This window comes from Triticum urartu, chromosome 4A (assembly GCF_056163025.1).
Source record: "Triticum urartu cultivar PI428250 chromosome 4A, HENAU_Tu73, whole genome shotgun sequence".
NCBI classification, from domain to species: domain Eukaryota; kingdom Viridiplantae; phylum Streptophyta; class Magnoliopsida; order Poales; family Poaceae; genus Triticum; species Triticum urartu.
In genome coordinates, this window is record NC_141876.1 from 566,512,567 (window position 1) to 566,536,311 (window position 23,745).

Sequence of the window (23,745 nt, forward strand, 5' to 3'; positions counted from 1 at the left end):
AGATCCTCTCGTAGTGGTGGAGTGTTGTAACGCCCCGAGACCGATGTGCCAGTTGTCGTCCAGTTATTCGCCGTCGTTGCCATGTCATTTGCTTGCGTGTTGCATCTTATCATGTCATCATGTGCATTGCATCATCATGTTTTCAAAACTTGCATTCGTCTCGGTCTCCTCGTTTCGTCCGTTGTCCGTTCTGAGCCCAGACACACTTGCACGCGCCCGCGACATGTCCGGTTTATTATTTTATAAGTGGCCGGAAAATGTTCTCGGAATGGGATGAGAGTTGACGTGTGGTCTTATTATAGTGTAGATAGACCGCCTGTCAAGTTTCATCGCATTTAGAGTTCATTTGATAGCCCAACCGTTAAACTATAGCGACATTATAGTCGGTCTAACGTCGGACGTTTTCGGTCTCTGGAAACAGATGCCGGGCCCTCTCTCTCTTCTCCCCCTCGCAGTCTCGCCACAGCCCACCTAGTCCATCCTCCTTCCCCTCTTCACTTCCGGAGTTGTCCGATGCGACCGCACGGTCCGAAACCCTCTCTGCACAGTGCATCGAACCCCTCACGTGCGCGCCCGAAATTGTCCCGGACCCGACCCGGGTAGTTGTCACCGTTGGATCCGGATCATCCCCAAACGTCTACAAAACGTCACCGTTTTCTTATTTGGGCTTCCTAGCTATTTTATTCGCGATCGTCCGATTACGATCGGAGGGACGAGGTAGTCCCTAACCTAATCTGTGATGTATTTATACTCCACTCCTAGTCTTTTTGGACAAACCCTAAAATCTAGGAGATGTGTCCCGTCGCCCGCCGCCGCTTTCCAAATCCACATCGGGATCTCCTCCCGCAGCAACCGCACCTCCACCTCGTTCTCAGCGCCGGTCCAACCAGCGCTCGCCCTACCACCATCGGCTCCATCCAGTCGCCGCTCCAGCAGGACCCCGCGCCCCCGCTCCATCCCTCCTTTCTCCCTGTTCATCTCGTTGCTCCCTCCCTTCTCAAATCTCTCTCTTTTCTCTCTTTCTACAGGAACGTGAGGAGGCCATGGAAGCCGTCCTTTCGTACCTCGTCTCCGGCCCCTGCCCGCCAGAGCCGTGCCTCCCTGGAACCGTGGCTGTGGAGTCGGTTAACAGTCTCGCCGCGCCCGCCTTGCCTCGCTCATCATCGTCGCCGGAAACTCCAAGCCGCCTCCCTGTTCGAACCCTTCGTCGTGGATCGATTCCATGGCGCATGTCGAACGCCGGAGCAGCCCGCCCTCAGACCGTCCTTGCTCCTCCCCGTCTCCCCCGCAGCTTCCTCTCCTTCCTTCTCTCTCTCACGATCTCTCTCTCTCATGGCGTTCACAGGTAGCGCCATCTCCTCCCGGCACCAAGCCGTAGCGTCGCCGCCCATGGAGCTCCACCACCCACCGGATCCGGTGCCCCAAGGCATGATCCGTCCGTTCCAGCCGCCGCCGGACCGGCAAGTCCCTGCGCCTCTTCCGCCGGAGCAGCCCGTCCTGCAGTCCCCTGCCTCCATCGTGCCCTGCTTCTGCTCCTCCCGCTCGTCTCTGTGCGCGAGGAGAACGAGCGAGGCAACCGCTCGCGTTGACCGCATCTCCCTCTTCGCTAGGCCAAGTGCCAGGCCTCCTCTATTTTTTTTTGAACGGGCCAAGCCCATGGTAAGCCAGATCCAGCGCCCCGCCTTGCACTAATGGGCCAGCCAGTTTTGGCCCAAATCATTTTTTCCCCTTAGCTGCGATTTTATCAATTTCCAGGGAATTGTACTTTTGCAGATCAGCCCCTAAACTTCATGCATTTCATTACTCACTAACCATGCATCACATGGAAAAACTTTGTATATGAAATATGCTTAGAATTTTGTCTAGTTTCATAATATGCAACTTTCACCCATGTTTAAAATGCTTAAAATGTTGTTTGACTAAATTTTGCTCCTATGCCATGTTAAAAAATGATTTAATTCATAACTAAATAACCGTAACTCGGAATTTAATAATCTTTATATGTAAATGGGGTAGAAAAATGCCTAGTTTAACATGGTGGCTTTACTTTGCATGTTTAATAACTATAAAATTGTGTTTAGGGCAGATCAGTACCAAACCAATATATGCATATGGGGATTTACCGGAATTGTTGTTCGTTGCTTCCGGCCTCATTTAAACTTGACTAGATAGGTAGTTTTACTTTGCTTCACCCTTGCCATGTTAAGAACATTTAATATTGTTGGGGTACATAAATGAGAGAGAACTAAATAATTGATGTGGTGTTTTCGTCAATATGCAACTCGTTGCATAATGAGCTCCACTTAATTTGTAGGATTGCTTGTGCACTTTGCCATGCCATGCCTCATTAAACCGGACATGCATCATACTTGTTGTGCATCATGCCATGATTTTGTGTTGGTTGTTTACTATGTTGTTTGCTTCTTTCCAGTGTTGCTTATTCGGGTTGGTTCCGGTAACGTCGCATTTGTGAGGACCCGTTCGTCTATGTCCGTTTTTCTTCTTCATGGGCTCATTCTTCTTCCTTGCGGGATCTCAGGCAAGATGATCATACCCTCGAAATCACTTCTATCTTTGCTTGCTAGTTGCTCGCTCTTTTGCTATGCCTATGCTGCGATACCTACCGCTTGCTTATCATGCCTCCCATATTGTTGAACCAAGCCTCTACCCCACCTTGTCCTAGCAAACCATTGTTTGGCTATGTTACCGCTTTGCTCAGCCCCTCTTATAGCGTTGTTAGTTGCAGGTGAAGATTGAAGCTTGTTCCATGTTTGAAACATGGATATTCTTGTTGGGATATCACAATATCTCTTATTTAATTAATGCATTTATATACTTGGTAAAGGGTGGAAGGCTCGGCCTTATGCCTGGTGTTTTGTTCCACTCTTGCCGCCCTAGTTTCCGTCATATCGGTGTTATGTTCCCGGATTTTGCGTTCCTTACGCGGTTGGGTAATAATGGGAACCCCTTGACAGTTCACCTTGAATAAAACTCTTCCAGCAATGCCCAACATTGGTTTTACCATTTGCCACCTAGCCTTTTCTTTCCCTTGGGTTCTGCAGACTCAAGGGTCATCTTTATTTTAACCCCCCCGGGCCAGTGCTCCTTTGAGTGTTGGTCCAAACTAGAGTCCTGTGCAGCGCCCTCTCGGGGAAACTCGAGGTTTGGTTTTAGTTGTATGGAGCGCTCATCTGAGTGTGCCCTGAGAACGAGATATGTGCAGCTCCTATCGGGATTTGTCGGCACATTCGGGCGGTGTTGCTGGATTTGTTTTAACTTGTCGAAGTTGTCTTGTAGAACCGGGATACCGAGTCTGATCGGAATGTCTCGGGAGAAGGTATATCCTTCGTTGACCGTGAGAGCTTGTCATGGGCTAAGTTGGGACTCCCCTGTAGGGATTTGAACTTTCGAAAGCCGTGCCCGCGGTTATGGGCAGATGGGAATTTGTTAATGTCCGGTTGTAGAAAACCTGAAGTTTATCTTAATTAAAATACATCAACCGCGTGTGTAACCGTGATGGTCTCTTTTCGGCGGAGTCCGGGAAGTGAACACGGTGTTGGAGTTATGCTTGACGTAGGTTGTTCTAGGATCACTTCTTGATCATAGTTTCTCGATCGTGCTTTGCCTTCTCTTCTCGCTCTCATTTGCGTATGTTAGCCACCATACATGCTAGTCGCTTGCTGCAGCTCCACCTCATACCTTTACCTTACCCATAAGCTTAAATAGTCTTGATCGCGAGGATGCGAGATTGCTGAGTCCCCGTGGCTCACAGATACTTACAAACCATCTTGCAGGTGCCGATGAGTCCGTGCAGATGACGCAACCAAGCTCAGGAGGAGCTCGATGAAGATCTTGTCCTTTGTGTTGTTTCGTTCTAGTTGATCAGTAGTGGAGCCCAGTTGGGCTCGATCGGGGACCTTGTTGCATTTGGGGTAGTCTTCTTTTATTTTGGGTTCCGTAGTCGGACCTTGATTGTATTTGGATGTTGTAATGCTTTATTCTTGTAATTGTGTGAAGTGGCGATTGTAAGCCAACTATGTATCTCTTTCCCTTATGTATTACATGGGTTGTGTGAAGATTACCTTACTTGCGACATTGCTTTCAATGCGGTTATGCCTCTAAGTCGTGCTTCGTCACGTAGGAGATATAGCCGCATCGAGGGCGTTACACCGCGCCTCGAGTACCCCGCTCCCCCATCCTTCACACGCCGCCGGGGAAGCTCCTGGACCCGGAGGTGCATGGAGACCGGGGGGTCCTCCACCTCGTCCGGCGGCTCCCCCTGCCTCCACCTCCGCCCCGTCAAGCCGGAGCCCCAGGGCGCGCCTGTCAGCGCGCGCACCCGCAGCTCCGGCGTCCGCATCGGCGACAACGCCTCCCCCACCGGCCGCTTCGTCCTCGTCGAGCCCAAGCCGGAGCCCGGCCTCCCCGTGGAGTACGAGGAGATAGCCCGGCGTGGCTTCTCCGACGAGGACGCCCTGCGGTGGGCGCGGGACGACTACCTCCGCGACGAGATGGTCCGGCAGCGCCGGGCCCTGGAGGAGATCGCCGCCCGCAAGCGTGGGCGCGAGGACGAGCACGGCGTCGTGGTCCTCGATAGCGACGACGACGACGACGCCCCCGGACCGTCCAACCCGCCGCGCCAACCGGGGGAGGGATGCAGTAGGGACGGCGGAGGCGTCGGCGGGGGCGACGACAACGACGACGACGACGACGGCGGTGACTACACGCGGTTCTACCGCCTCCTCGGCATGTAGAACCGCGTGGGCAGACGGCGAGGGAGACGACGGGGGTAGCCCGCGGTAGTTTTTCCTTTTTTTGTAAAGTATGTTTAAATTTGAATGAATTTGCCGATGTTTACGTTAAATTTAAGTCATGTTTGCGCTGTATTTGATTTTTTTAAAAATCCATGGGGGCCGCGACTGGAGGACATCATGTTCCCAGTGCACGGTTTAGCGCCGGTACGTCTCCGGGACGATTTTTTACCCCTCCTGTAGGGCCAACGGCTGGAGATGCCCTAAACCCTCCTTCTCCGCCCCCAAGCGCCGCCGCCGCCGCCGCCTGACGCGGTGATATCCCGATGTCTCCCGCTGCCGCCGCCCCCGCGCCATGCGATGATCGCATCCGCAGCTTCGAGGACTTCGCGCGGGTGCACCAGTTCCTGCTGATTGCGGCCGGCGTGCCGCCGTCGCTGCATCGGCGGCTGTACCGCAAGCTCGCCGACGAGGTGTTCGACGGCGGGGAGAGATTCTCCGTCGAGCCCTGCGAGGAAGGGAGGCAGCGCCGCCTCGTGCTCGCCTCGGACACGGCTCTAGGGAGGGAGGCGGACGTCTTCCTCGTCGACCACGCGTGGTCCTTCCGCCTCTCCGATGCGCTCAAGCAGGTTCGCCTCGTCTGATGCCTGCTAGTACGAATTGCTCATGTTAGTTTATTTCGAAGCAACTACTAGCTTGGAAGCTGTGTAACTAGTGACACTATTCAGTGGTACTATAACCATTTGCTTCGTTTGGACTTTCTGGTTTAATCTATATGTGCTCTTGGTAACAAGCAGTGGGTTTCAGGTTGTGCTATCATCCAGTTTTTCTACATTGTATATTTGTATTGGCATTGATCTCTGCTGATTTTCTTGATCGTTGATGCTGTTATACTGTAATAAATTAGTGACTCTATTAGTGAAGTGAGTGGCGGCTACAATTTCATCCAGCTTAAAATGCTCTGATTTTTGGCTGTTGATCTCCTCTGTTCACGAGCATTTTGTTGTCAATTTAGGGTTGTTAATGACTTAAGAAGTATGTACTGTTTTGTTCCACCGTCAAGTACTAGCAATAGGTGCTGACCTGACAAACAGGAATAAGTGTATCCATGAGTGATATCATTTTTGTGTGTTGGTGATTTTGTAGCTACGTGAAGTACCAGGATTGGCTGAGAGAATGGCAGCTCTAATGTGTGTGGATCTGGATAGGAAAACTGAGGTCGAAGAGTCAGATGAGCAATGCAGTGAAAATGGTGGGGGTTTGGAGCATGTCTTGCAGGTGGTGGAGAAAGAAAGGATTAGAATTCAGGAGTCGGGAAGTGATTTTGCTGCATGGCTGGAGCTTGAGGAGCTTGGTATCAATGATGATATGTTAGTGGCACTGGATTTATCTGCAAATTTTCCGGTCTGACTCTTCTCCATATATGTTTTTAGTTGCCATTGCCTGTAATGTACAGTATAGTATATATGGTTGATCTCATATAAGTATAATAGTAGTAATATATTGCAGTGTGTATGTTTATATTTGATGATTCCGTGGTTTTATTTGTGATGAAAAGAATATAACAAATGTTCTCTTCTAAGTGCCACAGCTCATTTCAGAAGAGCTTTTCACTGTTCTTCTATGTTATTTGTCGGGAGAACTGTTTCTGACTGATCTACGGTTTGTATTTGATGTTTTCCTGAAACTGATCTTTCCTTTCTTTCTCATTAGAATCTGGTAGCCCTCAATCTATGGGGAAACAAGCTGCAGGATCCAGAAAAAGTAATGCAAGAAATCAGGAAGTGTGGAAGGTTAAAGGCACTTTGGTTGAATGAGAACCCTGTCCTTAACCAATGGTCAGAATTGTGCTTTACATATTTTTTCTTAAGTTATCTATTTTGTAAACTCTCCTATGCATATTTTCCCTGTTCTTAATTGGTTATAGGTCTAACCATGAAAAAAAATAGTGATCCTGATGTATGGAGTTAAGAAAGTAACTACATATTTGCCTTCAAATGATATAATGCTTGCCACTGAGTGTCGGACTGTAGAGCTGCTGCAAATGATAACCGAGAAATTATACTTTCGTAGTTCATCAAATGATCGGGCTGGCATGATGAACTTAAATACGGATGGAACAGTACTAAAAAAGTGGCTTCTCGAAAGGAAGAAGTAAACCTGCCCGGTGCCGGCCAGTTTCTGACTCATTCATTTTCTGTGTTCTTACAGCCAAACCCTGTGTTTGGAATGTATGCATGGATGGGTTAGTAAAATTTGGCTTATGATAATTTAGGGGTGTAGATTATGTTTATCTGAAAAACGCTAGAGCATTGTTCATAGTATTTGGTCATGCTGCATGTATGTGGTAAAAACAACACGATACAGATGTGCAGTTTCTGGGCGTTAACAAATAGCAAGTGAACAACACTCGGCTTTAACAAATAGCAAGTGAACAAAACTCTGACTAGCTGAAATATTTCAGAACTTATATGTGATGTCTATTTCAGGTAATATTGTTGTAAAGTCCTGTTATGTCATTGTAATATTTTCTTGATGTTGACAGCACTGAGAAAGATGTTCTTGATGGTCTTCCTGAATTGGAAATCTACAATTCACATTTTACAAGGAAAGCTAGAGAGTGGGCTTTAGGTTTCTGTGGGGATATGGTTGGAGCAGAAAATCCCTGTTTGTCTGTGGGAAACATATCATTGGATAATATTGTGACTCTTGACCTTTCTGATAGGTCCATCCACAAACTACCTGAGGTAAGATACCTAATGCCCACAATTGGTTCTCTATAATTTTAAAACACGACGTCACAAAAAGGTTACCCGTATCATTTTCCCTAGTTTAAGCTATCATTTTGTCAGAACAGTACACTCAGAAAAGGTGAACCGCTCCACTGACAATTTTCCTCTCTACATTTTTAATTTTGAAGGTGTTCTCCTCTAGTAAACTGTCATCTCTTTCAAAGTTGAACATCCGTGGCAATCCTTTGGACCAAATGTCTGGCAATGATCTCTTTAAGTTATTTAGTGGGTTTACACAGTTACAGGAGTTGGAGGTATCATTGTCGAAACTTCATATTTTCTCAGAAATTTGTTGTTATCTTTAGTTCTCGTCTTGTTTCTAGACTAGGATGAGTGTTATCAACTTATACATGGAAAATGATTATCTTTTGACAGGTAGACATTCCTGGCCCTCTTGGAGACAGTGCAATTACCATTATTGAGTCTCTTCCCAATATAAATTTGCTGAATGGTGTCAATGCGTCAACTATAGTCGAGAACGCTAAGCATGTAGTGGACTCTGCACTTAAACCACGTGTTCCAGAATGGTCACCTGAAGAATCCCTGGCTGAAAGAGTTATTGGTGCAATGTGGCTGTATCTTATGACATACCGGCTTGCCGATGAAGAAAAGTTTGATGAAACACCCATTTGGTATGCCATTGCTGCAATATTTTTTCATCCCTTCTGGACGAGTGGTTGGTGTAAATTTAGTTACTGTGTAGTTAAATCCCTGCAAGAGTTCGTGCAAAAAGAATCATGTTAACATTATGACCTTGACTAACACCTACTGCTAGAGTAGGGTTTTATGTAATACTAAATCCATCCAGTTAGATCATCCAGGAAATATGTTTGCTTTCACTTTTGGACATTGAGAAACATTCTACTAGGACATGAAACACATTTGCTTGTTTTACTGTGTTATATGTTTCGTGATTGGTTATTTATGCAGGTATGTCATGGATGAGTTGGGCTCAGCCATGCGCCATAGTGATGATGCAAACTTTAGGATATCTCCTTTTTTGTTCATGCCAGAAGGAAAATTAGCTTCTGCTATAAGGTATTGACATTTGAATTGTAGGAACATTCTATCATTATTTAGTTTGTTAATATCCAACATTTTCAGTTACACAATTCTGTGGCCTATTTGTGATGTTCATACTGGAGAAGAATGTACCCGGGATTTCTTGTTTGGTATTGGCGAAGACAAACAACGTTCAGCTAGGCTTACAGCCTGGTTCCACACACCAGAGAAATATTTTATTCAGGTACTTTTTTCCATGCCAGTACTGACTGGTTTGAGCTGTACATGAACCCCAATGAATTAGTCTTATGTTCTCTCTTGCTTTCTGGCTACTTCATAGGAATTCAGGAAGTATGAGGAGCAGCTTCAGTCAACTAGTATTTGTCCTATAAAAGAGGCGCCCTCAACCAAAAGTGTACGTCCAAGTGATGGCCGTCCACTTCGAGTATTTACTGATATACCCCAAGTAGAGGAGTTCTTAACACGTCCAGAGTTTGTTCTCAGTAAGCAAAGCTCCTGCTTTATTATTTTTCTGTAACTATTTTTTCAGGATTGACTGTTTTTTTGATGGGGATGCACCCTGGCTATTGTTCCTTATAAGTTTTGCCCTGTGATTCCCACAGTCCATTTCCTTTCCCTCCTTTCATCACTTGTCCTCCTTTTGTTGGAATATTTGTTCATGTGGAAAGCAAAGACAGAACATGAAAATCATGTCATGATACCTTTTTGTTTTACAGAAGGATAAATAAATATTATATCCTTTTGCTAATTTCGTGTACACCCCATGATAGCACTCTGCTATCATATAGTTAATAGTTTACTATTTAAGTTGTAAATTATGGTTATGGCTTGATGAATAATATCTTGTAATATTTGTCAGTGAACTGAACAGAACTGAAGTTGTGCTAATTTTTAGCATACTCTTCTAATAAGACATTATTTGTATGCCACCTGGTTTTATTGGCTCCTTTAATATGCTTGTACAGTCATGGCGATTCATAGTGTATTCCTTTATTTCTGCAACGTATGCTTCAAAGGAAATTAGCTCCTCGTTTACATCTAACTTGTTTTCCTGCAGCAACTGATCCGAAGGATGCAGACATCATCTGGGCAGGCATGCAAATTGATTCTGAATTAAAGAGTTCACTAGGTCTCACAGACCAACAATACATGAATCAGTTTCCTTTTGAGGCTTGTCTGGTCATGAAGCACCACTTAGCGGATACTATCCACAGGGTGAGCTACTGAGCTGTTTGGTGTACACCTTCTTTTTGAAGAAACATCTGGCATAGCTTTACTGTTTTGAATTCAGTACCTTTAATGTTAGCGGCATCTGAAAACTAAAATGAACTCCTACAGGCATGGGGCTCACCTGAGTGGCTTCAACCTACATATAACCTAGAGACCCATTTGTCTCAACTAATTGGTGATTACTCTGTGAGGAAACGGGATGGTAAGGACAACTTATGGATCATGAAGCCTTGGAATATGGCAAGAACAATTGATACCACTGTCAGTGGTGATCTATCTGCTATCATCCGACTTATGGAGACGGGTCCCAAGATATGCCAAAAGTATATTGAGTGTCCTGCGCTTTTCCAAGGAAGAAAGTTTGATCTTCGGTACATTGTTTTGGTCCGCAGTATATGCCCTTTGGATATACTTCTTTGTGATGTTTTTTGGGTATGCCTGAAAGTTTAATGATACTTAGTGAATGTCTGTGGCCATTACTTGATGATGATATCCAGTGACTATTGTGCATCTATCTTTTCCTTATTGTAGGTCAGGTTAGCAAACAATCAGTACACTTTGGAGAAAACTAGCCTTTTTGAGTACGAGACCCATTTCACTGTGATGGTAAGATCAAATTTCACCTGAAGTTAGATGTGTTACTTCATAATATCACATCATGAATGTCAGTTGTGCAGAAGCTTGTTGATGTTCTATTTTATCTCCTGTTATATCTTATAGGCTCTAGCTGTATGCTCATATAGTGACCAGCCGTAAACTTTTCTTGGTAATAAATGTTTAAGAGTGTAATCTAGCTCCCTAATTTCTCTTCCCATCCAGAACTATAATGGAAGGATGAACCATATGAATACTCCAGAGTTCGTCAAGGCGTTTGAGAAGGAGCACCAAGGTTTACAACAGCTTGCATTCCCCCTCTTTAGTGTAGCAATGTCTTCGGTTTCTAATTTACTGTTAAAATTTCAGTTAAATGGCTGGAGATTCATGAAAGCATACGTATTATGATAAGGCGTGTCTTTGAGTCAGCCTCAGCTGTCCATCCTGAGATGCAGAACTCATTCTGTCGGGCCATCTATGGTGTTGATGTTATGCTTGATGATAAATTCAAGCCAAAGATTTTGGAGGTATGCCTCGACTACTTTGTATAACTGCAGCCCATGCACATTGGTAATCAAACCTGTTTAAGCCTGTGCATATCAGTTAGGGTGATCCGGTGCATGGTTATGGCTTAGTGCTTGTTCCATTCGAGCTAGAAAAACACTTATATGTATATCACCATGTCAATCCAGATATTCTTGATGTAGCATTTCCTTGGTCCATTTGGCATGATATTAGTATTATGGAAACTGATTAAGTGTACGAGTGAAGCAATACATGACAAGGCTGCAATTTGTAGCTGCTGTCATCCATGAATAACAGGAACTCCCGCATGACAGTTCAGACGGGGATGTCCATCTTCATGTTATGAGAATATATTTGAACCGGGTTGCCTAGTACTGTTTTCACATGTCCATCAAAATAACTGCTTCATGTTATGAGGAACATATTTGAACCGTGCTGCCTAGTAATGTTTCCACATGTTCCATCGAAATAACTGCATCAGGTTGTGGGAATATATTTGACTGTGATGCCTTATTGCTTGGTACTGTTCTCACATGTTCTAGCGACTCACCACTTGACCATGAAATGCAGGTGACGTATTGCCCGGACTGCACGAGGGCGTGCCAATATGACACGCAAGCCCTCGTAGGAAGCCAGGGCCCCATCAAAGGCAGTGATTTTTTCAACACGGTGTTTGGCTGCCTCTTTCTCGATGATTTGACGAATGTGTCGCCACTGTAATCATCTTGTCAAGAGCTGTTTTTTCTCAACGTCAAGAGCTGTTGTAACACCATTGTCCTTGCATCATGATATGCACAAGGGCTGTTGTACGTTTATGCATCAACGAACTGCATCCGTGACAGGGTAGACACCCATGAACTCTGCTAGTTCAAGCTTAAGATGGAGTTTGCTTGCGTGGCTTGATAAAAATTGCTGCTTCCGATAATAATGTTACATCTTATGAGTTTGAACTATATACAATGATTTATGTACAATGCCACGCAAGGAGTGCTGGAGATTGAAGGTCATCCGGCCGTCGATTCTGCATCAAACGGATGAGAACAAATCGACGGCCCTAAATTTGTTTTCAGTCAATTGGACGCTAGTCAGTCCCATTTTTAATATGTAATAATCATGTTAATGATAAAAATGACAGGTAAATCATGATTGCGTACAATATTTAGACTCCTGTGGTAGCACACGAGTAATTATCTACCGAGTAGCCGAGTACAGTACTAAATCGATGCAAGCGGAGGCGATCTTCCCCCCTACGACCCACCGAGGCTCCTTTGTATCCTCTGCACGTCCTGCCCGGTGATCCTGAACGTCTTCTTGACGACCTCGTCCGGCAGGCGCGGCTCCGTCCGGAACGCCGACAAGGGCACGAGCTGCGCGCCGGGGCTCTGGCTGTTGAGCCCGGACAGCACGACGGCGGGGGCGGAGACGTCCTCGTTGCGCATGAAGTGCACCATGCCCCTCGGGAACACGAACGCCTCGCCGGCGCGCAGCCGCTGCGTGTAGAGCCGGTACGACGTGTCGGCGAACCCCACCAGCACGCCGCCGGAGAGCACGAGCGCCACCTCCGACGCGCGCGGGTGGGAGTGCAGCGGCGCCATGCCGCCGGGGGCCAGGTCGATGCGCGCCATGGCGAGCCCCTGCGCGTTCGCGCCGGGGAGGGACGCGGCCGGGCTGGTCACCGTCGCGTTGAAGCCGAAGAGCGTGGCGGACGGGTCCGTGGGCTCGGAGAGCGCCGAGGTGGCGAAGTGGTCGGCGCGCGCCGTCGCCGGGTCGATGCACGGCAGGCCGTTGAAGTGGAACGCCGCGGCGGCGGCCGTGTCGGCGACGCAGTGGTCGAAGAGGAGGTCCGGGTCGGAGTTGCAGACGGCGGAGAAGAAGAAGATCATGGCGAGAGAAACGATGGCTCGAGCGATGAGAGTGGCATGGTTGGTTGTGGCGCTCATGGCCTCCAGTTTGACAGTCTTCTGTCCGCAGGATCGACCAGTGATCAGCATTCTGCGGCCATGGCTCATGTGGACATATAGCGGTAGTTTTTGGCTGCATTGATCAGTTGAGTTGAGTTGGCAACTGATGCTTTGAAGTTACTGCGGGTGTGAGTAGCTGCATTGGCTACGTTACGTTACCATGCCTTCAGGAACGAGATACATACTTTTGACGACGGAGGGTTTTCTTTCCAAGTCACCAGTTATAACTTTGGTTACGTTCACGCTCTTCTTGGAATCCTTTTCAAACCTACAGAACAGAAAATTCACCCAATCACAATCATATTCAAACATTTACTCCAAACTTCCTATAACCGCAGGAAAACTATTGCGATACCTCGCAGTTCAACCTTCTTCCCTCAAACCGCCAACGACCACGGCTGCACCACATGCCTCCGCCACCTTGACCTCCTCCCACTGCCGTGCTTGCCGCCGTGCTAGGTCATCGCTCTAAGCCCGTCAACCTCCAGTTCAGGCGTCAACATCCCCCGCACTCCTAAGACACTGAGACACTGCTTCCCCGATGAACCCATACCCCCACACCTCTACGATAGACACCGACGCGCTGCTTTACCCGTAAACCTGCACCTCCACACCCCTAAGATAGACACCAAGGCGTTGCTTCCCCGGCGGACCAACAGCCTCGGTGCTCCGCGCGCCTCCATGACCGTTGTTCCTTTCTTTGGAAATGGACTGACCCAGAATTAAAATTCAGAATACCGACGTCTAGCTAAAGTGATTAAAAATAGACGTATCATTAAGATGTGGAGCATCTTAGAATGAAGACTGACGAGGAAAACATGCGAAATCGAAAGCGGAGGTGGGGTGGGCCGGGAAGGAGATGAAACAAAAGAAATCGTAAAACAAAACCTTATGTTTTTTTTGAAGTAGGAGAGATATGTACTTCGGTCGTATAATAAAAAGGGTATTAGGGCATCTTCAATGCGGACCCTCAAATCGGCCACAAACATCCGGACCAAGCTGTCCAGATGCACTTTGACATCCAACACGGTACCCCTTCTATCAGCGGATGCGTCCAGTTGTCTGAAATTCTGCAAATCGGCGAGAGCTTCGTGGTCGTCTAAACCGCCGCCATGTGCGTGTCAGAAAGCCTGGTCCCACCCCAAAACTCTCTTATGCGCCTGCACCCTCTCCCGAAGGTCGCCACGTAGTCGTACTCTTTGAATCTACATAGAATAGATTAGTAGATTGAAATAGTTGAGTAGTCTAATTAAATTTCTTTTTTCATTGCATCCACTTAATTTCAATCAGGTCAAAATAAAAAAACTAAGACAATTCTTGACCAAAGAATCCATGGAAGGACCACCTATGCGTCCAAAACCCCGGTCCCACCCCAATACCCTCTCCCGCAACGATGGCGAAGATTTAGACTAGGTTAACTTCCGTATGCATTTCTTTAATGAAATATGTCAAAAATGTAATGAATGTGATCTATTTTAAATGAAAATCACCAAGTTTGTTTCAAATTCTGTTTGAAAATGCAGAAGTTTGAGGTACACAATTGGATAGCCGGCTCCCGTATCATAGTCCGCGTCCACGTCCACGTCCATGAATGGATAACGTGTACGTTTTAGGAGTCTGTGTTGGAGATGCCCTTAGGCCTAAATTTAATATTTCGCGGAATGTCAACCCTCTCTTGCGTGGCAAAGGTACAAGATCCCGAGAAATCCATATCAACAACTTGGGGAGCACATAGGGTGTCCCTGTTGAGGGCACGCATGACGCGCGGTGGCCCGATTGTGCATTTTTTGCGGCTTACCTTTACTTTTGACGTTTTCACTATTTTCCTTTTGGTTTTATTTGTTTCTCAGCTTTTTTAATGGTTTTCTTCATCTTTTATGGTTAATTTATGATAAGAGTCGATGGTTTGGTGAAGAGAGCGAAGAAATTATGATTCTCATGCATGGGTTTTTCTCTATCTTAATGGGTTTGGCATGCCACATTGGTCCATTTTTTCTTCTTCTATGGTTTACATTTATTTAAATACTTTCTTCGGTTGGGTTTATAAGTCGTGCAAGTTTTTAGGTCTTCAGTTTGACTAATAATATATTTATAATATGCCACAAATTTGTTATATGGTTAGAAACTACATTTGACAATGAATATAAAAACATATATTTATGAAATACAATGCATGTTTTCCTAGTTTTTTTAGACAAGTTTTCCTAGTTAAAATAAGGACCTAAAAATATGTGCCGACTTATAAACCCAATCCGAGAGAATAACATACACGTACTAGTACACATCACAAGGTATGGGCTCCTGGTTGGGCCGAGCACTTGGCAGCTGCACTCATTGTCATGGTTTAGGGCGGCTTTGGGAAAGCGTCAGGGCTATATCTCGCTTATAGTGAGATGTATGTTCGACTCGCTTCCCGTTAGTTCGCTCACTTGCTACGCTCACTGCGTTCCATTCAGTTTGCTAGTTCATTTTGGATTTTTTTTCTTATTCTTTCGGTCTTCTCTATTTCTTCAATAGGTTTATTCAGTTTTCTGCTTTCTCTTTGTTTTTTCTCCGCTTTTATTGTTTTTCACCATTTAGATTCGTTTATTTATCGGGTTTCATGATTTTTCCTTTATATTTTCTTCGTTTTATTTGTTCCTTTCTTTGGTTTTTTCCTCTGTTTTCTTCACCGTTTTTTTTGTTTGTTATAATTTTAGTTTTCTTTCATTTTTCACTGGTTTTCTTTCGTTCTTCGTTATACTTTGGTCTTCTTTGTTTCATTCTTCATTTTCTTCACATTTCCTTTTTGCTTTTGTCAATTTTCATCATTTTTCTTTTTTGTTCGACACATGTTAACTTTTCCAGTACACATTTAATATTTTTGTATAAATTAGAAACATTGTTTATATACACATTACACATTTTTTAAATACATGATGAACATTTTTAGAAAACATATATTTTTTATGTCTACTTTTTCCATGCATATTGTTTATTTTTTGGTCTATATATAATAAAATTTTCTAATACACATTCAAGATTTTCTAAATAAAATATTAAGATTTTTTGAATACATGGCCAATATTTTCTTTATTTTTTTTACTTTTTAAAATGTTTGATTAAAAAAATTCAAGTATTCCCATAAAAAATTCAAGTAAATGTTTAACATTTTGAAATACATGGTGAACATTTTTTCCATGCACTTTTAGCATTTTATTAATACAAGATTAATATTTTTTGAATAAATGGTAAACATTTTTCTTATACACATTTAACATTTTCAAATTCTTCATTATCATTTTTAAAATATAATATTAAATTTTTTGAATACATGTTCAACATTATTCTAAACACATTTAACATTTTTAAATGCTTGTTTAACATTTTTCAAATACAAGATTAGTTTTTAATACATAATCAATTTTTTTGTACACATTCCTATTTTTATGTACAAATTTTTTATACATGACAAACATTTTCTAGACTCATTTAACAATTTTCAATTCTTGGTTAACATATTTTTTGAAATGGTTTTATATAAAGTGTTGTTCACAATATATTTATTTAGATTATTTGGGAGTTTAAACATTTTTTATAGTTGCATCAACATTTTTTAACACTGCTTATATATTTTTTAGAAACTTGTATTTTTCTTGAAATATGTGTATTTAGTTATTTTTTGAAAATATAACAAAAACTAAACAAAAGGAAAAAGAAAACGATCAAGCTAACAGTGCCACTGGGCCGACACATTATTTCGTCGCTTCAGGCGAGCGGACGGTTTGCCTCGCTAGTAGCGAGACATGGCTACACCCCCCCTGTGAAGGAGCCGAAGTAGGACGATTAGGCGTAGAGAAGGAACCAACCTTCATGGATAGCGCTGCTACTTGAACCTTCACTGAACCATTTTGTTCTTTCCATGCATGGATTTTCTTCTGGTTCTCTTTTTTTTTTTTGAAATTTGCAAACATTTTCTGAGTCCACGAATATTCTTTTATGTTGTATTTTTTTTAAAATGATTAAAATTTTCTTCATGAACATTTTTTAAGTTCTTGAATGTTTTGAATTTGTGAACATTTAAAAATTCATGAGCATTTTTTCAACATGCAAACATTTTAAATTATGGACATTTTAAAATTGAGCATGTTTTGGATTCACAATCATTTTTTTCAAATTCCTAATTAATTTTTGAATTTTTTAATATGTTTTAAATTCATTAACATTTTTTAGAATTCGCTAACAATTTTTCAATATTTTTGAATCTGTGAACATTTTTAGTTCCTGAACTATTTTGAAAATTAGAAAGTATTTTAATAGAAAACTAAGTGAAAATAAAGCAAATAGAAATCATTTAAAAGAAACGAACCAGAAAACGAACAAAAAAGCATTAGCTAAAGTATATATGGGCAACCGAGAGTGGGCACAACATTAGCATGGCCAAGACGGGCACGACTATGCAGTCAGACCGTCTCAGACGCCACTTGTTGTTTTGGGGAGGAGGTGTTATTGCCTTTTCACTCGTTCTCTCTATTCCTGCCTAAAAGCCCTAGAAACTTTGAAGATTTAGCGACAACATTCCAAAATAAGGTCCAAAAATACTAGGAAATCAGGAAATGGGGGGGGGGGTGGAAATACGGAAGAAAAATGATGGACGACTGAGAAAAAGTAGGGTCGCTCTTTTACACCCCTCTTCTCCTTCGCCAACAAGTTTCTTTTATCCCGCTCTCTTTGTAACATCATCAGGCGTCTGGATGAAGATCGGAAACATAGGGAAACTCAACCCAAAAACCAAACAAGGCATCTAGGTGCTTCGTGACTCATCCCTCTCCATTTTTGTCTATGTTTCCCCCGGATGTTGCACCACCTCAACAAGAAAACTTTCTCTTAACCAGTGACACCCTTCGTGAACTTTCTAAGGGGTAGAATCTCTCCATGGAGGCAAAGAAACCGCAAGACTAGTTAATCAGCAGACCAAGAAGTTTGAAGTATCAAGAAAACCTTAGAAGACCGGGAGATGAAGATATCCAAAAGTCAAGTATTGACTCGAAGGCACAACAATGACTTTTGTGACTTTGGCTCGATGGGACTCATGCTGTATGAATAGCGAAATCCTACAGAGGATCCCACATGGTCTTACATGGCATTAACATGTCAAACAATGAACGTTGAGTCAAGTCAACAAAAGCCCAAGTAACTTGCCATGATCAACAAGTCAAAGGAGAAGAGGAAATAAAAATATAAAGTCAAACAAAGAAATAAGAAGCAAAGACACCCAAGTTTAGAATGAGCCCATGAGTCCAAAATCTCACCATAGTGGAGGGACTGAGATGGGTGGCTCACTATGGACTAGACTCATCCCCTCTCCTAATCCACCATGGATCAAATATTACCACTCCAAACCTTCCCACCTACCATCTCAAGGGTGCCCAAGATCATTTTTCAAGGACCCGTAGCCTATATAAAGCCTCTTTTTTGATGAAAAAGCAACATAGTGTTGATTTTCATTAATGCAGAAGGTGTGAAGTACATAATAACGCAACCAAGGTATCAAAAGGAAACAAAAGCTAGTGTGGCACCGGGAACCATACCATATACACCAATTCAATACAAGAGATCAAGGCGGGTTAAAAAATGCTACCATTGGTGCAAGCCCTACCTGTCTCAACGTCCTCGCGCTCGTCGATGATTTTGCCATGAACCTACAGTGCCGAGTTAGCATCATTATTGAAAATACATGAATTCATGTCATTTTATAGGCACTAAGACATGATAAAGCATGTCTCCTTCCATGTAGATCTTATTGCACGAGGCATGACCCTCGTTTGCCGCCTAAAGCATTCTGTAAGTTACAATTGACCGGCATGCTCATCCCAGCATTGGGCGCTCCTAAAGAGGACGATGCCCTCCCCCAGACCTTCATGGAAAAAGGATAAATCACAATCAAATGACGCACCATCTCCAGTGCCACAAGTCACAAAGGGCCATAGGGTCATGCATGATCTTCCACTTTGCTAGGTTATCCACCGCGAGATCTTTCCCTGAGGAAGCTGCCAAGCAAAGCACTTCGCCTTCGGGGAGGCCTTGGCACTCCAAACAACCGCCTTCAAGTTGGATTGAAGGCTCCCATGAAACTGCATATTATACATTGTAGTCGTCAAGTAGTCGGCCGAAGCCGCCCACTTCCATGCAATCGTGTCCGGTGTGTCCTGCTGCAGCACAACGACAATGGAAGCCTCCTAGAGCTAGCATAGCTCATGAAGCACCATGGGTGTCGAGTTCTCTTTGACATACTTCATCCATTGGTTTCTCTGGGTTGCATCGTGGAAGCAAATCCTTCGCCCATTACAATGTGTGTACATGTTTGGCCACCATCTGCCGGCCAACATCCCTTAGCCCTGTGAGAGCACCAAAAAGATGTCTTGCGTCCATATCCAATGGAGATCATCGTGGAGGCATGAAGCCCCCCTTGGCATGTGGGTCATTGGGCAGTAGTAGGTCCTTCCATGTCCGATCATCATCCATCCATCATAGCCATAGCCAGGGAGCGCGTACCCCACTGCCTTGTCTCTGTAGATCATGTATGCCCAGACCACCGAAGTCCCTCAGCCTACAAACGTTGTGCCACCGCACTAGGCATCTACCTACCGATGAGAACTCGTCTGCCGCCCACAACCATGCCCGATGAGTTTATCCAACATCTTCAAGAACCACAACGAAGGAGCAATCGCTATCAGCCGGTAGATCACCATTTATTACAAAGCCTCTCATGAGCATGCACGTCATTTCACTCTCTCTTAGTTAGAATCAAGGGGAGGGCAGTAGAGCTTCAAGCCTCATTCGATGTGCTCTTGGGTTGTATCCGAGGAGCCTAATTTGACATATGTTGAGGAAGAGAAGTTTGTAGAGGGTACCGAGGGACTCGTTTCACTTGGGCATATGACCAAACCTCCATTGACACCTTCTAACGTAGGACTAGGTCACGCTTCGTCGAGGTGACTAAACCTGTTCAGAAAACATCGAGGTGTGAAACTTGTCCATGTACGACGCCCTTCGTTGTGAGGTCGTTGTTTAAATATTTTGTGTGTTTGCCTCACTAACGACATCCACGACAATCTCAATCACGACAACATTGCTAAAACCACTCCCTAATCATCCACTATTTTTAGTATAATAACAATGAGGTCAATTCACAAAAAACAACAACAATGAGGTCGATTAATTAGAAGGTCATATGGTTCGAGCCTTACCATCTATTCATTAATTTGTGTGTTAAGATCGGATGGTCACCTTTGCAAAAAAACATCTGATTGTCACAAAACACATTCAGATGGTCACAACACAAGATCAACTATAGTACAATATGCTCATTGCATAATGCATCCTTACCAACACTAACACACTTTCCTTTTTTTTTACCGGAATCTTATCTGCTCGACGCTCCCGGGGAGGCCAACCCCAGCGAACGCACCCATCACTGTCGCACGGATCTCGACGCAGGAGCAAGGCCACGTTGGATGGCTGGAAGCATCCGTTGTCTGCCAATCCCCGGCGAACGCTCGTGTTCCTTTTTTCTCTCCAAAAAATCATCACACGCGCGACAGTGGCCTTTTGCCATTGGGCTGGAGAGGTGGGTCGTGAACATTTGTGTTAAAACATATTTTTATATATAACTTGGCATTTTTGAAGCTTTTTTGTTTTGTAATTCGTCAGAATATCCCATTTTTGTTAACTTTCTCACAAGGAAATTTTATTATAAGAGGATGCCATTTCTTTTTATAAGAGGCATACCATTTTTATTATAATAATATGTCATTTTCATTATAAGAGGATGGCATTTTTTATTATAAGACGATGTCATTTTTATTATTAGAGGATGGCTGTTTTATTTTATAAGAGCATGTCTTATAATAGGATGTCATTTTTATTGCTGTGAGAATGGCATTTTTATTACTTAAGAGGATGACATTTTTATTATTAGAGCGTGGCAGCTTTATTTTTAAGAGCATGTCATTTTTTATAGTAGGATCTCATTTTTATTGTTGGGAGAATGAAAATTTTATTACTTAAGGTGATGGCATTTTTTGTTTAAAAGATAAGAGGATGGCATTTTTGTTACGAGAGGATGGTATTTTTATTGTTAGATGATGGCAGTTTTATTTATAAGAACATGCCATTTTTTATTTTATAATAGGATGAGCATTTTTTTATTTTAAGAGGGACGGCATTTTTAATATTGAGAGGTGGCATTTTTACTGCCGCTTTTTTCGCACACAAGTTTTTTGGGTGTTGATTAGGACATGGTAACTTTTGTGGCATTTTTTAAATATTTATATTTTGTTTTTATTTTTACAGCATGGATGTTTTTGTATTAGTACTTCCCATACGATGGCGCTCATGATTTCATGCTTTTCTCTGTTTTTAATAAGAAAATATGTATTTTTTCATGTCATTTAAAAGTAGCAAAACTGGGCTTCTAGCCCAATGGGGGTTTGCCACAGGGCCTCCTCCTGGCGATCAATCGAGGGCTGGTCGAATCATTCGCTGGGAGCTGCTCCCCTTGGCGAACGAAAATGTTCAATGGGAGCAGCTCCCTAGGGAACGATGGCCAATTATTGGCGTTCTTTTTGTAACATATGTGTGTTAAAATTTTCTTTGTGTATAGATGGTAAGATTTTTTTTTGAATAGATGGAACATTTTATTGTTTCGAACTCGTGTGTTAAGATTTCCTTCAAAAAAAGAAACGTGTTTTTTGTGTGAATAGATGGTAAGATTTTTTGTGTGTATGGTTTGCCGGTTTTTTTCTTTTGCAACTGTGACCATCCAATCTTGTGTTAAGAAAAACTTCCAAAAAAAAAGAGAACATGTGTTAAGATTTCCTTTGGCTTAATGCATCCATTGAGGCATTGACCCTTCAAAGTAGAAGAATAAACTGTGTATGTATAGAAAAAGTGTGGTATTTAATTTGACAGTAGGCAGCTATAGTACAGTATGCTCAGTGGAGTAGTCGGATACTCGGATCTCCGTTTCCTAGCCAAAATTTCACCCAGAAACTAGCTAGAGAGGGGCACATGAAAGAAAGAGAACTACCACTACTCTAAATCAGATAACAAATATAACAAGATCAACTAAAAAGCAAGCTAGCTAGCTAACTATATGTACACATACTTAGGGACTGCTGGACTGGATGCAAAGCTTGTAGGGTCACCGGTAGTTAGTTCAACTTTGAGCTAAGTGCTGATATATGGTCACCAAAAAATTTCACCCATTCCGGACGGTGCCTTAGTTGTGTTTTTTCGGGTGAGGCTTGGGTGGTTCTCCACGGCGAGCAAGCACGGCCACCTTATCAGACTCAGCACCAAGGCTCCCCCGGTTGCCGAAGCTTGGTTCAGCAGATCCCTTAGGTGTCTCCTCCACTCCGACGTTTTCAACTTTCTTCGTCTTCCCGGCATCGAGCTTCATGTTACTCCCTTGCTGTAATCCTTTCTTTTCAGACGAGGAATCACCGGTTGGCATGGACGACAGGTCCTTCACTGCGAGAAGCAATATATGAGCAGCTGGTGAGATCAACAATACTACTAATTGTGACAATGTCAAAAACGCTCTTATATTATGGGACGGAGGGAGTAATACAAACTTGAGATGAATAATGAAAATAAGGAAATCTTGGCGGGGAGTAATACAAACTTGAGATGAACGATGCAAATAAGAAGAGAAAAATGAGACTCACCATGGCGAGCATGAGCAAGGGGATGGCCAAGGGCGAGCAGGGAGATGACCAGGGCAACTGCAAGAAGAACTCGGACAGTAGTCATGGTGAACTCCAATTAACTGTCGACGGCCGGTAAATCTTGGCGGGCTGGTGAAGGGGTGATGGCAAGGAGAGTGAAGAGAGGAGGAAGGCCGAGGCTTGTTGGGCTCTTATAGAAGAATGCTTGTTAGTTTAAACACTGGTAGTCAGATACAGATCGATGACTAGCTGCTAGCTGGGTGGTCAAAGCTCAGATTTCTTACAAACTGTTATATACAAGTACAGAACATCTGCCGCGGCGTTGTTTAACAAACCCTACGAGTGTAAGCTTTCTCTCTGTTACTAGTGCAGCTGCTCAGAGGGCCACGCAGCATGCACGCGCTGATGCATCACGTGTGGCTTCTGACCGTGGGGGTGTGCCAAGCAGTGGCTGCCTTTGGGGATCCGAGCTCCCTGCAGTTAAATTGCAAAAAAAGAGCTCCTTGTTGGACTCCCGACACATCGGCGCCACAGGCGAGAGAAGGTACGACTGTGCGTGCCACGGCGCCAGTTTTTTTAAACCCAGTTTCACATCGCTTTGATCTATACCTATCTCCCGGTCCCCGGCCGCACATAAGACCAAGATCCTTTGTTCCTAGGCAACTTGCGACCCTCGAGTGAGTTTTAAAGGTTAAGCATTCAGGAATCCAACCAACCTTCAAAACAAAAGAGTTTTAAAAACTATGCAGTTCAGGAATCTGACAGAAGCCGGTTCCCGAATTCCAACGAATAAACCACTGCAGCTGTGAAAGGTGGCGGTGGGTCATTTTTAGTACGTAGTAGAGTGAATTCCATTTTTTACCCTCAGAATTCACATTTATACTCAATTTAGGCATGTTTGTGACACATTTTTACCCCATTTTATTTTTTTAGCCGCCATAAAATCCTACGACCTCTCTCGACCGATGAGAAAATCCACATAAATTTAGAGAAGATCAGGTATGCCACGTCGATCCATACCCATCGGCTCCGAGCTCCCCTTCCTGGCAGTGCGACGCTCGGTGAGCGCACACCCTCGACAACCATGGCGGCCAAGCGCATGCACTCATCCAGGCAGGCACTACATGGCCACACGGCTACCACTGACGCTCCATTGATC

The 23,745-nt window shown here is 43.9% G+C and overlaps 3 protein-coding genes across 3 annotated transcripts; 1 reads left to right on the top strand and 2 right to left on the bottom strand.

Moving 5' to 3' along the window:
- The first annotated feature begins 4,967 nt into the window (after nt 1–4,967).
- Nucleotides 4,968–11,889, top strand: LOC125552809 (tubulin-tyrosine ligase). The gene is made up of 15 exons (XM_048716495.2): nt 4,968–5,380; nt 5,898–6,155; nt 6,465–6,589; nt 7,297–7,498; nt 7,672–7,797; nt 7,919–8,175; nt 8,474–8,581; nt 8,648–8,789; nt 8,886–9,048; nt 9,624–9,781; nt 9,905–10,228; nt 10,328–10,402; nt 10,616–10,685; nt 10,760–10,917; nt 11,486–11,889. The coding sequence occupies exons 1-15, from the start codon at nt 5,078–5,080 to the stop codon at nt 11,633–11,635; spliced, it is 2,619 nt and encodes an 872-aa protein (XP_048572452.2). The 5' UTR covers nt 4,968–5,077; the 3' UTR covers nt 11,636–11,889.
- A 32-nt stretch (nt 11,890–11,921) lies between these two features.
- LOC125552810 (germin-like protein 3-1) lies at nt 11,922–12,974 on the bottom strand. Its single transcript, XM_048716496.2, has one exon. The coding sequence runs from the start codon at nt 12,922–12,924 to the stop codon at nt 12,163–12,165; it is 762 nt and encodes a 253-aa protein (XP_048572453.2). The 5' UTR covers nt 12,925–12,974; the 3' UTR covers nt 11,922–12,162.
- Nucleotides 12,975–21,807: 8,833 nt separating this feature from the next.
- On the bottom strand, nt 21,808–22,771 carry LOC125554204 (uncharacterized). Its single transcript, XM_048717789.2, has 2 exons — nt 22,587–22,771; nt 21,808–22,389 (listed from the first exon to the last, which is right to left on the bottom strand). The coding sequence occupies exons 1-2, from the start codon at nt 22,669–22,671 to the stop codon at nt 22,139–22,141; spliced, it is 336 nt and encodes a 111-aa protein (XP_048573746.1). The 5' UTR covers nt 22,672–22,771; the 3' UTR covers nt 21,808–22,138.
- Nucleotides 22,772–23,745: the final 974 nt, after the last annotated feature.

Excerpts from the sequence above, each read along its gene's own strand:
- LOC125552809 (XM_048716495.2), top strand. The coding sequence starts at position 5,078 with ATGTCTCCCGCTGCCGCCGCCCCCGCGCCATGCGATGATCGCATCCGC. Across the intron at positions 8,176-8,473 it reads TTTGATGAAACACCCATTTG|GTATGTCATGGATGAGTTGG; the intron begins GTATGCCATTGC and ends TTATTTATGCAG. Across the intron at positions 9,782-9,904 it reads TAGCGGATACTATCCACAGG|GCATGGGGCTCACCTGAGTG; the intron begins GTGAGCTACTGA and ends GAACTCCTACAG.
- LOC125552810 (XM_048716496.2), bottom strand. The coding sequence starts at position 12,924 with ATGAGCCATGGCCGCAGAATGCTGATCACTGGTCGATCCTGCGGACAG.
- LOC125554204 (XM_048717789.2), bottom strand. The coding sequence starts at position 22,671 with ATGACTACTGTCCGAGTTCTTCTTGCAGTTGCCCTGGTCATCTCCCTG. Across the intron at positions 22,390-22,586 it reads CCTTGCTCATGCTCGCCATG|TGAAGGACCTGTCGTCCATG; the intron begins GTGAGTCTCATT and ends TGCTTCTCGCAG.